The sequence below is a fragment of the Microchirus variegatus genome, assembly GCF_963457635.1.
Source record: "Microchirus variegatus genome assembly, chromosome: 23".
In the NCBI taxonomy this organism is placed as follows: Eukaryota; Metazoa; Chordata; class Actinopteri; order Pleuronectiformes; family Soleidae; genus Microchirus; species Microchirus variegatus.
The window spans coordinates 18,727,859-18,741,253 of record NC_139824.1 but is presented as its reverse complement, the minus strand read 5'-3'; the positions used below and the strand labels follow the sequence as shown (position 1 = coordinate 18,741,253).

Genomic DNA, 13,395 nt, shown 5'->3' with positions numbered 1-13,395 from the left:
TAAAAAAACATGTCTGTTATAGACGCTATGATAAAACAAAACGGCTGCGTACAGTTGGAACATGGATGATTTATGCTGCTGTTCCTGCTCCTCGCAGCTCCAGGTTTTCCTGGACGCACTCTGGACGACTGACACTAAAGTCAAATTAACACTTTAATGCATATAACAGACCCTGGTTTACTCACGTGTCAGGGTCCTGTAGTAGCTGACTTCACCATCGGGTGGCGGTTCAAGTCTGGATGCAGGGCATAGGACAAATTCCTACCAACGAAGAAGAGAACGATGCGACATGAGCGGCTCATCAGCGGAAACAAGTGAGAAAGTTTTTTAAAAATTCATTCAAATACAGATTACTCACCGTACTCACATACTGTATAATTTATAGCTCATTTATTTAAATTGTTGTGTTTTTGTCAAATTAAATGTATATAATTCCATCTTCTGCTTCTTCTTTTATTCCCAGTAAAATAATCTGCTCTCATCATCATTATCCTCTCCCTCACATATACTTCACAAACTGGTAAAGTTAAATTAGATAAAGATGGACCGAGAGATAAGGTGACTCTAAATATTATCATTATAATAATAATTATTACCATAATGATAATAATCATAGTAATTATAATAATAATAATGATAATATTAATGATTATTTTCATAGTTTAATTCAAGCAATAATAAAATAATGACATGCTGATAACTTGTAAGTCACTTTGGATAAAGGCGTCTGCCAAATGTTTTATAATTGACAGTACTGAGTATAACATACTCTTTGTTTGTTTTTACACGGAAAAGCTGCCATTAATCATCATTTTAATTATTATCTAATAATAATAACATCTAATAAAAATCATCATCCAGAGGCAAACAGCACCCAAGAGCCAAAAATATCAACGTCAGCTTCAACCGATAGAGGGCAGCAGTTCGTCTTTGAACCCTCTCGTCGGCCTCAACCGAGACCGGAAGTGTGGTTACAGCGAAGAAGAGCGAGCGGAAGTGAGCGGGAGAAGGCGTCTCTTTCGAAGCTCGTTAACGGCCGTTGTCTTGGTGCCGAGCGAACACGTAAACACGAACAATGACAACAAACTTTGCCGTTTAATTCCGCGTCACAGATTCACACAAAATGGTCCAAGAGTAGGTAAGAAGACACACAACTAACGTGTGTGTGTGTGTGTTTGCTGCTCATTGTGCTGCTGTTAGCGTAGCTCGCTCCTTTGTACTTCCTCTGTAAAATGCGACTTTCAAAAGCTGTGATTTAAATGTTAGCATACACATTAGCACAGATACATTAGGGTTTAAAATGTGTTTGGCTTTAAGAATAAAACACTAAAAGTGTTCAGTTGAGTTCGGCGTAGAAAAAAAAACAAAGCGACATTGTTATTGTTTACATTGAGATGTCAATCACAAATTAGCCACAACATTAAAACAGGTAGATATTAATGCTGTAGCTGATCAGTGTAATTTTGTATACGTTGTGTTTTTCATGTCTTAAAGAAGAATTAAATTAATAAAAATTAAAATTACATTTAAATTAGAGACTGTAAAAAAAGGCGTACTTTGCCACAACATTTAACCAGTAACCTGTTTTGTTTTTGTGGTTGTTTGTTTATGTTGATATGTTGGTATAAATCGGTGTTTGACACTTTAAACTGTCATTTTTCCCTTCAGATTGTACACAACCTATTTGATGAAGAGCTGAAATACTATGGATTACCTGGATTTCTCAGAAGTGGAAATTCAGGAACAGCTGGAGATCCTCGGCTATAGAAACATTCCAAAAGACAGGCTGCGTGAATTCAAACGAGGTTTGTCCGATCGTGAACCTTCTCTCCGCTGTATTTTGTAGAGATCTGCAAAAGTGAAAATGATTTAAATATCGCCCTTTGTGTAACAGAACTCGATGAACTGATTCGATGCGGCGAATGGAAAGCCTTCACTTCAGCTGCCCAGAAAAAGTCCACCAAAACTCAGCCAAGTCCTCCTGCCTACACCAAAGAAAAAGGTCAGATCTGCTGCAGATCTGCTGCGACTGTCAGACGATTAGAATAATATAATAACAGTTTTATTAAAAGGATGGTCTTTTCAAAATGACCCTTTTCGTGTGTTTTCTCTGCAGTTGGTCAGTGCTACATCAGAAACGGTGACGAGGGATTTTTCTTGCATTCGTCCAAAGCAGATGAAGAGAAACAGGTAAGTGTTTACCACTCTGAAAAGGGATTTACTGTCAAATGTTTGAATAGACAAATATAGAAAGAGGAAATGTCAAGCACCGATGTGACTTTGTGTGTTATATGCAACACTCAGGTGCTCACCACATGTCAGAGCAGAGACGATGGTCAGCGGCAGGAATACGTCGACTCTTACGCTCGGCACTCGGTGGCTCCAAAGCTGCAGCTGCCTGCAGGTGCTCCCTCCAGGCTGCAGGTGGAGCCAGACCCCGAGGACACACTCCAACCATCGCTCACAGACAGCTACACGTCTTCTTCAGACGCCCAGGGGAGATGCTTCATCAAGAGAAAAGTCCTGAGGTAATAATCAACAGACAGACTCAGTCTGACACACTGACACATGACAAGTCTCTTTAGAGCCTGCACTAAGCATTTATGTGTTCAGTCGTGAATCTGTCTTCTCTTGTTCCTTTTTATAGGAAACATAAAGGACAGTCTCTGGTCTGTGACGAGTCGTTCTACAGCGACTACTCGGGTAATTTACATTTAACATTTCTCTATAATGTTTTACAGAAATGGTTACAAGCCAAATTAGTGTGTGTTGAACCTGTACATAATTAAATCAAAAACGAAATGATATTATCAGATGGGAAACTTTTGGGCATCAAATAAGTCAAATTATTTCAGGAGTAAATCAAAAGAAGAACATGTGTACTACCCGTGATAACCAGCAGGGGGTGTTTTGTCAGTTTTGGCTGTTGGACGTTTAATCCTCTTAGCTCCGTCTTTAAGCCTCTTGAACACAGATGACACACTGAAACAAACCTCCACAGGTCGTCCACGTCCACAATGTACAAAATGTACGACGCTCAGTGGGACGAGGGCAGCAGTGATGATGATGATGATGAGGAGGAGAACTCCCTTTTCTCATCTTTTTGGTCTGATGGAGAGAAACATGAGGAGGTGGAGGAGGAGATTGAGCGAATGGTTATTGAAGATGCAGAGGCAGAGGACTCGCTCGTGGAGGAAGATAAACCTAAACTGAAGGACCAGGGGAACTTCACCAAAGATGGAAGACATGTTGGAGAGGAGGAAGAGAAGACTGAGCGAGTGGTAGATGAAGACGAGGAACAACAAAGTCATGTTGAGGAGGAGATTGAGCAAGTGGTTAATGATGAAGATTCCAATCCTGTAAGTGAAGAAGACGAGGACTCTGTACAGGAAGATTTAGAGGAGGAAGATGGAAGTACGGGGGAAAGACCTGAGCTCGACAGTGAGGGAAACTCATCCAGTGAGAGTTCTAATCATCAAAGTGTTGATGATGAAGAAGCAGAGAAGATTGAGCATCTGGTTCATGAAGAGGACTCAGAACCTGGAGTTGAGACTGAGGACGATCTACAGGAGGATTCAGAGGATGAAGAACCTGAGGTCAACAGCAAGGAGAACTGGACCAGGGGGAGTTCTGAAGAAGGAAGTGATGATGACTATGATGGTGATGATGATGATGATGATGAGGAGAATGAGCGAGTGTTCAGTGAGGAAGAAGAAAAAGGATTCTCAGAGGAGAAAAATAGACGTAATGATAAGGAGGTGGAGACTGAGCTCAAGGTTAAAGGAGAGAACTTCAAAATGAAGGAGAACAATCAGAGGAACTTCTCCATTTGGAGTGGGAAAGATAATGATGATGACGATGATGATATGGCAGACGAGCAACATTGCACCATCAGTTGTAGCAGTACAGCTCCGAGTCTGATGACCTCTGGCTACAGCACCTTCAGACCAGAGGAACAGGAGGGAGGAGACCACAGAGACGACCACACCATCGCCGAGTCTGACCAAGACAGTCGAGGAGAACCGTCTGAGACGAGAGACGACGAGGAAGACGTTGGCTCAGTTAGCAGCTGTGGAGGGTTTGACGTGGAGAAAGAGTTCAGAGACGACCACAACGAGAACAAGCCTGGTTTTCCTCATCCTTGTTGTGAACGTGGAGGTCGGCATGAAGAAGTGGACGCTGAAGGAGAAGTGAAATGTGACACCGAGTCTGAAAAGAAGGATGTGATTGCCATTTATGAAGACACGTTATTGGCACTGGAGAAGCATCTGGAGGCAACACAGAGTGATCCTGAAGAGGGAGGAGGTGACGAAGAGCTTCACGAGGAAGAGCAGAATCACACAAAGATGAAACCTGAGAGACGAGTGGAGCTGGAAGATTCAGACGAGTCTTTAAGCAACAAGGACATCAAGTTCATAGACTCCAAAGAGGATTTTAACTGGACGACGTACACAAAGATGTTGGAGGAGTGGGAGGGAAACCTCAGGCAGAAGACAGGTAAAGATGAGGGAGGGTACCATGATATCGGCCGATATTAGCTTTAAAATTAATCATTGATCGATCGCCTGATGAGACTAAAACAGTAAGATCTAAGTAGGAGGCTTCCACCTCAAAACTCAGGCCACAGCAAACTCAACTTTACAAGCTTAAATTAACTTATAATGAGCTTTGTGCAAACATGTCAAAGACTGAATCTAAAATAACTTGAATTACTGGTGCAGTGATTTATTCTTATCAAAATAAAACAACAAAACAAACCTAAACCACTGAAGAGCTGCTGTTACTGGTACATGTAGGAGTGTCGCAGCACACCTGCTGAGTAATTACCTGCTGCTCTATTTAACCATTTCCTGCACCCCCACAGTACAGAGCACCACCTCCTGGTGTGTCCAGGTATTACACAAAAAATAAACACATAAACCCAACAATGGTCTCGTCTGGAACAACATGAGGGAGTGTTTGTCAGTGTTTCAGAGGGCTTTGATGAAGACGTCTTTATTGTGTGATGATGATGATGATGATGATGGTTGTGTGTCCTCTCTTTCTTGACAGACTCGGTCAGTTGTTTAGAAGAACGTCTGTCAGAAGTCCGTCTCGCCGCGTCGCCTCGGCGCGACTTTGAGACGGAGAACGAAGACGACGTCAGTCAGAGCGAGACGCTCGGCTCCGAGGCCGACGGCATCTTGCTGAGCGCTTTTGAGTCCTACGTCAGAGGCATGGTGGGTAATGTAGTCCACGCTGATATAGTGATGTTTTAAAACACATTTCCATTAAGATTTCTTTATGTCTTATCATTTTTGTTGGTGTTCATGTACAACTACAGTTCTTTTTCTAAATAAACCTTTTTGTTTTTCTTTATTTTAAATTGTTCATACACTATTTTAACATGCAGTAAATTATACCAGATATTGAAAGATTGGAAAAAATGGGCAAAGGCTACTCACTTACTCTTTCTTTTAGGGTTAAAATTATATTTTGTATGATTTACCATAATCACATTTTTAGTGTAGTGAGATGATTTTACAACTCGCTATGATAAGATCTTGTTTTTATACTGGATTATTCATCTACTGTCAGAACAGAAATAGAAATATAACCCTGACTAAAAAAGATGTGTCACTAAATGTTTTTGTATTTCATTTTGAACAGACACGAACTGAAGGCGACGTCGACTTCAGGCCCAAACCAAAGTCTTGTACGTCAAACATAAAACCAACTGCACCACTTTATTTATCTGGTTGTTTTTCTAAAGTGACACCTTTTTTTTTTATCTGATGGTTTCAGTCATTCGACCAGTGCTGAGTCAGCAGAGCGTCAAGAAGACTGACCCAGTGTCTAAGTACGTTCTCACCCCATCATGATGTCATCGTGTGTCTCAGATTCACAGCGTTCTGCTGATGTAGACTCGTCTGATCAGATTTCCTCCTCCTCTCTCTCTCTCTCTTGTTGATGCAGGTATTTCCAGTACAAACAGTTTTGGGAAATGTACAAACTTCCTGGAGAGAGAGACAGAAAAGATCTGCGCTGGGAGATAAAGGTGTGAACGCATCTCAGATAAGAGACAAAAACCTGTTGTTAAATGAGCATCATTTTTACTTGACACTTGATAAAAGTCATGATACATTTGTCCTTAAGTTGTTTTCTTTGTTTTCAGGAACGTCTCGCATACCAGCCTCCACCAGTGAGTATTCACCCCCCCAGATAATATATTTACTGTATCACTGCACAATGCAACAAAAACAGTGTTTTAGCTAATGTTGAATTCACAATCCAGTGACAAGTTTGAGCAGAAATGTGCCACAGCGTAAAAAGCCTTCATGATGTACGGCGAGACGTTTTAACATTTAATCGAACCACACTCCTCTGTAATTACATTTTAGCCATAATAGCACTTCTCCTATAGTCAGAATGGTAATTAAAGATATCCGCAATAACATTCTTACTTGTAGAAATGTTATTTCAAGATATCTACGACTGTGATTGTACAAGTCAAAACTACATTTAAGATATCTAAAAATCTTTAAAAAGTGTAAGTGGTCGCTTTAACATTTAATTGACTAAAAAATAGACTGGATTTGTATTACAGATATCTGGAATACAAAAAGAACATTTCACATATCCACAACAACATTCTTCCTCGGACAAATGACGTCACTTTTGTCATTCATGTGTATTGGGCTTGCGATTTCAGATTTCCACAACGTCATTCTGGATATCTAGAATGAACATTCTTACCAGGAGAAACACCCATTTCAGATATCTTCAATCCAATTGTTACTCGTCATAATAACATTTACAGTAATTGTAATGAAACCGCACTGAAGTGACGTCATTCGTCCAAGAAGAATGACGTTGTGGATATGTGAAATGTTCTTTTTGTCGAGGAAGAATCAAATTACAGATATCCAGTCTAGCGATTAAATGTTAAAACAGCTTTGCCATACATGATGGGAACGTTGCACGTGAATTGTTCCGTCGTCATAGATGTAAACATCACAAAGTAGCACGAATGAACGTTATGAGCTTTGTTTGTGTCATTACTCACAGTGAAGCAGCAGCAGAGGGAACAGGTTCTCAGGTCACACCTTCATCTTCTCCAAAATCCAAACTTGAAGTCGATGATATCATGGTTTATATGTTGTTGCTAATGCCTTTGGTTTTGGTTTTCAATATTTGAGACTTAAACTCGTCTTTTACTCCTCGTAGAAGAACCACAGAGACAAAGTCTGTGGTTATCTGTGCTGCCTCATGCTCGCTGAAAACTTAATCTGAACAAAGGGTTTGAAACTGTGGGTTCAGTGAACAGCCAGCGCTGACTTCATCACAGTGAACCTCGTCTGTGTCTCTTCTGTCGCAGCCTAAACCTCGCAGAGTCCTGGTGCCAAACGCCTACGTCGTGCCGACGGAGAAGAAACGCTCCGCGCTCCGCTGGGAAGTCAGAAACGACCTCGCCAACGGCGTCCTGCCTCACAAACTCAATTATTGATTATAGATTCTTTTTTAAATCAATGGCATTATTTATTGTTGAGTTGTTTTCATACTGAACTTATTAATAAACACATTTTTTTTCATTTTTTACAAAAGGAGTCAGTTCATGTCACGTTTGCTACGGGAAGTCAGAGTACGGCAGTTTAAACGGGTAAAGCGGCGTGAAGCGCTCGTCGTGCCACAGCAGCTTCTCCTCCAGGAACCTGAGGGTTCTGAGCGTGAGGACGACGGCCTCGTGTTTCAGCAGACTGTGGACGTTCAGACCTGAACCACACAAGACGCACTCAGTCAAAACAGTTTATATTCACTGAAATAAAGCAGATCTCATCTGAGCCAGTTTACATCTGATAGATTAAGACTGTTAGTGACTTTATCTCATCTTTAGACGGACTTTTCTAACAGGGAAAATAACCTGGTGTTGACTTGTTGATCACTACTTTAGTGTTTTTAATGATGCTGGTCTCCAGAAGAAGGGTTTTTATAAGCCTGTGGAAATCCAGACTGTGGCTGATAATTGATCAAATATCACTCTTTAGTGATTAAAAAAATACAAACAGCATTAACTTCAGTAACCAGTTCTTGAATTACTGCATTGATTTTGTAACAGAAAATAACAGATTCAGTCTATTCTAAAATACATATACATTATACATCAACTGGTGTGATGATAAGAAAAAATGATTAAAACAAATGCAAAAAAAAAAAAGAATAACAATTATAAATGTACCTCTGTGTCAAATATATAAAAATATTTTTTTTTATGTGCAATTATATACATAATTTTCTCATATAAAATAATGTATAAAGTAAATACTACCCTACACAAAACAGGTCATCAAGCAACATAATGACTGAGAACAAAAATGCATAATATCCCAGATTAGTCTGTTTCCTTAAGGCTACACCGGTCTTCTGTGGAGAATTATATCAAAGATGATATACATTAGATATATAATGTGTTTGTTTTGGGCTGTTTCCAGTGTTAATATCTCATACAAACACATAACTATCACAATAACCTGTTACCAAAAGTGTAAAATCAGCATCATTACGATGGAGTTTTCCGACTCACCCATGGCTGGAATGATGTTGACCGTCTTCAGGTTTGCTGTGGCCTGAAGAATGTTTTCTGGGAAATCTTCACCTCTGAGGGGAAGAAAAAAAAGAACAAAATCAATACTACAATAGTCAGAACTGAGCATTTACCCGTGATGATGATGATACTCACACATCAACTATTAACACAGACTCTCCCCAGTGTTTGTGTCTGATCAGGTCCAGCAGGTACTGGGAGTCTGGTGTGGGAAGGTCCAGGGAGTCCACGACGTAGAGGAAGTCCTGGAAGAGAAATAAGAAATGCTAAATAATCACTGGGTCTAAACCTCTCAGATGTAAACATTATTTTAGTTAGAAGGATGGACGGACAGACATACTGTGTCTCATCACTGCTTTTCTCATGTTATACACAAGAGGGAAATGTGGGAAAACTAAGCTGAAGGTAAAATATGCACAAAAAAATACTGGGAAATATATAAATATAAAAATATAGCAAGTTGTAGTATCAATACAACCAGAAATTCAATTAATGACTACAGTAAGATGAATAAACATACTTCAATGAGGTATCAGAACCATCATTAAGTCATAGTAAGTTAAAAGATCCTGGTATTTTATCGTGAACAAGACGTGAAACAGTGACACTTCAGACCTCACACAGAAAAACGCTGTTTATTCTCAGAGCGAGGAATCATTTTACGGAACATTTGAATTTCCTCTCTCAGTTTTCGTGATGGTCAAAACACGGCACACTAGGGTTGGGAATCTTCATCATCGAAGCGATGCGATGCGCATCTCGATACACTGCCAACGATTCATGAAAATGACCAGCGATAAGATACGATACGATTCTCCCATCTATTACGATACGAAGAAAATGATACTATGAAATACATAGCAGTTCTTAAGTTATGGCACTTAAAGCATTAAAGCAGGCTGTGGCTTTTATTTTGAAACATAGGAAATAGAACAGAGATCAGAGTTTAATTGTGCCGAGACGCTGCTTTGAAGCAGAGACAATGGATTGTTCACAGGTATCTCTGGAACTAAGTAAGTATAACCTCTAAGGAAAATCTGAAAAGATAACTGTTACGTATGAGCCAAAGTGTGTTATACCGTTTGCTACCAATAGATGGCGCTAAGCAACTAGTGCGTACGTTGTTGGGTTCTTGTTTACAATAAAAGAAGTGAGTGAGCGTCTGCGTAGCTCCGTGTGTAAAAGTGTTTACACATCGACACAAACGGGAGCAAAATAACAACAACTCGACGTCTCGACGTTCGGTTTCACTCACCTGCGTCATCTTGGAGCTCAGCGCCACCTTCAGTCCTTGTACTCGCACCTTCATGGGTAACATGTAGTAGTAACTGGTCGGTCCTCTGGGTCCATGAGACACTCCACCTAAAGGAGAGAGAGAGAGAAAAGACGCCACACGACTTTCAGGGTTCACAGTCTCAAACAGACAAAGGTTCAGGAATAGAACACGTACCTCCTTTCCATATCGGTGAGCGGATGCTTCCATGACGAGCTCTTCCGCTTCCCTTCTGCTTCCACGGTTTCCTGCCTCCTCCTCTGACCTCTGACCTCACCTTGGTGTTGGCGTGGCTCTGATAAAAACGAGAGTAGAACGTGATTATAGAGAGAGAGAGAGAGTGTGTGCCGACCTCATCGTCTCATAACGTCAAACATAAAACGCGCGCACGACTTACGATTCTTTTGAAATTTCTCTGCCACTTTTCCACGCTGTGAAGGATGTCGAGTCTGAGAGGAGAGAAAACAAACCACAGTAAAGGCGTCGTTCATAAAACCTCAAGTAAACCTACGTAAACACCGGTTCTCCTGAACAGCAGATCCTCCTGCTCCGGGCACTAGTCCGGGCACATCCGGTTGCGTACATTGAACCGCAGAAGAAGAAGAATAACGTCCGTTGTGGAGGTGTTTCACGAGCGACAGTGTCTTCTGACTCTGGGTCTGACTCCGGGTCAAAGGTCGTCAAAGGGACTGCGGCGGGGAGTCGTGAAGAAGCTATTTTTAAACACTGTTAAAACAATGTTTTGATAATGAGGAGCAGTGCATCCACCGTTCCAGAGGGGGGAGCTGTGCTTCTGAGAGCGGGTGTGCTGAATATGTCACTTCCGGGTACTGGCCAATCACAACACAGTTGGGAAGGCTCTACGCTGGCTGGCCAATCACAACACACTCTGTCTTCTGGGTGTGAGAGTTGAGTCTGAAATATCGCGGCTGGGAAACAGCGTCAGAAAAGAGGATTTCTATCGGCTCGTTTACAGCAACTAGGAGGTTTTTGACCATAAAAACAAGTTAATGTATGTAAGTAGACCTCCATAACTAACATATATGTGCAACAGGACCACTCTGTGTGAGCTTTAAAACACAAAAATGGAGACTTTTTAAAACGCTGCTAGTTCCATTTTAGTCTGACATTAACATCCGTCCTGTTTGCACCTTCTCTGACCATGAACTGATGATGATGTCAATGTGCGACACACAACACACTTTTCCTAACACAGGATAAAACAACAACAACAACAACAACTGTGCGTTACCTCGGAGCCACGGCGAAAACGTCGGGGTGGAGCTGAGCCAAACCCACCGGCTCAGCGTCCACGCTCTGCAGAGACTCCACCCACGTGTGGACGGGGCTCAGGTGAGCAGGAACCACGGCGTCGCACTTCCTCAGAAGAGGCAGCGAGGAGTCTGCAGGCGGAGGCGAACGCTCTGAGGGACGACAACGTTAGCACAGGAGCATTAAATAAACTGCTGCAACAGTTTCTGATAATACCCAGACTATCATGTCCCTCCCTCTGCAGCAGTGGGTGTCCGTACTGTATTATATTTTTATAAATGTCAACATTTTTCCTACTTTGCAAATTCATTGATGTGAAAATGCATGTTTATCACATATTACTTCTCATCTTGACCACCTTTGATGCTGTCACGGTGTAAACGTAACCCATGTGTGGGCCTAATAAGCAATTGTCTTGTATTTGACTTCATTAAACTCCAGATTAAATCCAGATTAAGCCACAGGTGCAGTGTCAGACTCACTTAATCTGGCAGGATCCACGAGGTTAGAGGGCAGCAGTAAGTTTGGAGGCAGAGAGTTCAGACCGGAGAACGACGAGGAAAACTGAGGAGGAGAAAACACAACGTTTGTGAGACACAGTAATGTTTTCATGATGAAAATACCTGAGTGTACTTTAGTGTTTTTGTTTACAAGTTTAAAATGTTGTATATATTAATGCAGGGGTTCTCAAAGTTCTGATACCTGAGGCCAATTTAGGAACCCAACATTGGACTGAGGGCCGCCAAAGGAAAAAAAACTGAAATAAATCCCATTTGTAATAATATTAATGACCAGATTGCAGTTCTACAGTTTAGCGTTAGCTAATATAAGCGTTAATATAATGTAATTATAAAGTTAATATGATAACACTTTATAATTTACTGTGTAATTACCCAGTATTTTGGCCATTGTTCTTACCTTCTAATTACAGGTTAATACCAAGTAACACATTTCTGTTACCATATATTTACTGGGTAAATAGCTAGTAATTGGGGGCTGTAGCTACCTGCTTATTACCAGCTTATAACCCAATAATACACTAAAATTCACCATATAGAAACCAGGTAAATACCCAGTATTTTTGTTTACACTTATTGGTCTGTATCCAGTAATGTCCAATAAACATTTAACAAGCTTAGTCGCTCCTGGGTTAAAACTATCAACTGTTAATTCATTGCGGGGCCGCCAGAAATGTTTCTGCGGGCCGCCATTGGCCCCCGGGCCGCACTTTGAGAACCAATGGTTTAAAGCCTTTGGGAACCCAGATCCACACAAGTCTTCTATGTAATTTAGGGTCTTATGTACATGATATTTAACATGTAAAAATATTAGAAATCAGTTTTCATCCAAATTCGAAATATTTGTCTTTTTAACTGTTGAAATCCCAGAGACAGGTTTTTTTTAATAGTTATGAAAAGTTATTTTCAACTTTAATATAAGCATTTTTAATATGACAAGCCATGTTTCCAGAGTCTTTAATATATTTAAGACATAAAAGACATTCCGTTCTTTAACAAACGTAATTATTATATCAGACACATAATAAGTTCATGTGACACATTTGAACTGAAACATGTGAATCTCTGTCTATTAAATTGTTGTTTTCTTGCTTGTTTTGCTTCTTGCTTCCTACCAACCCGGCCGTTATCTGTCATTATTAAGATATAATTCGATATTTTCTATACGTCTGTAAACGTGATGTTTAATATTACGTTTCAAAGCCTGTGACTGTGTGAACACGTCGTTATTTCTCACCCTTTGAGCGGCTCCTCTGCTACAAACCAGCAGCGACAGACGCAGCATCTCTGTTCACTTTGTTCCTTCAGCTCAGGAAACTTATTCTGCTCCTGAAATCATTTATAAATAAATATAAACGCAGCTTATTTAAGTCGTTAGAATCGTTTCTTCCCCTCGATGGAGACAGCGGCAGAGGTCGCGTCGTGCTGCTGCTGATGGCGCATTGTTATGACGTCACAAGGAAATGGAGGGTGGGGTGCCATCTAGCGGTGAGCGGTAGACATAACATGTGTAGAGCTGCGGACTAATAAAGTTAATTGAATACATAGCTAGCTAGATAACTTTAAGCTAACAGATAGATAGATAGATAGATAGATAGATAGATAGATAGATAGATAGATAGATAGATAGATAGATAGATAGATAGATAGATAGATAGATAGATAGATAGATAGATAGATAGATAGATAGATAGATAGATAGATAGATAGATAGATAGATAGATAGATAGATAGATAGATAGATAGATAGA

The 13,395-nt window shown here is 40.6% G+C and overlaps 1 protein-coding gene across 1 annotated transcript; it reads right to left on the bottom strand.

Annotated features, from left to right (window-relative positions):
* Positions 1-7,539: 7,539 nt before the first annotated feature.
* mrpl4 (mitochondrial ribosomal protein L4) lies at positions 7,540-13,034 on the bottom strand. The gene is made up of 9 exons (XM_083909086.1): positions 12,882-13,034; positions 11,609-11,690; positions 11,107-11,278; positions 10,252-10,303; positions 10,032-10,149; positions 9,837-9,943; positions 8,717-8,826; positions 8,561-8,634; positions 7,540-7,752 (listed from the first exon to the last, which is right to left on the bottom strand). The coding sequence occupies exons 1-9, from the start codon at positions 12,927-12,929 to the stop codon at positions 7,607-7,609; spliced, it is 909 nt and encodes a 302-aa protein (XP_083765212.1). The 5' UTR covers positions 12,930-13,034; the 3' UTR covers positions 7,540-7,606.
* Between the last annotated feature and the right edge of the window lie 361 nt (positions 13,035-13,395).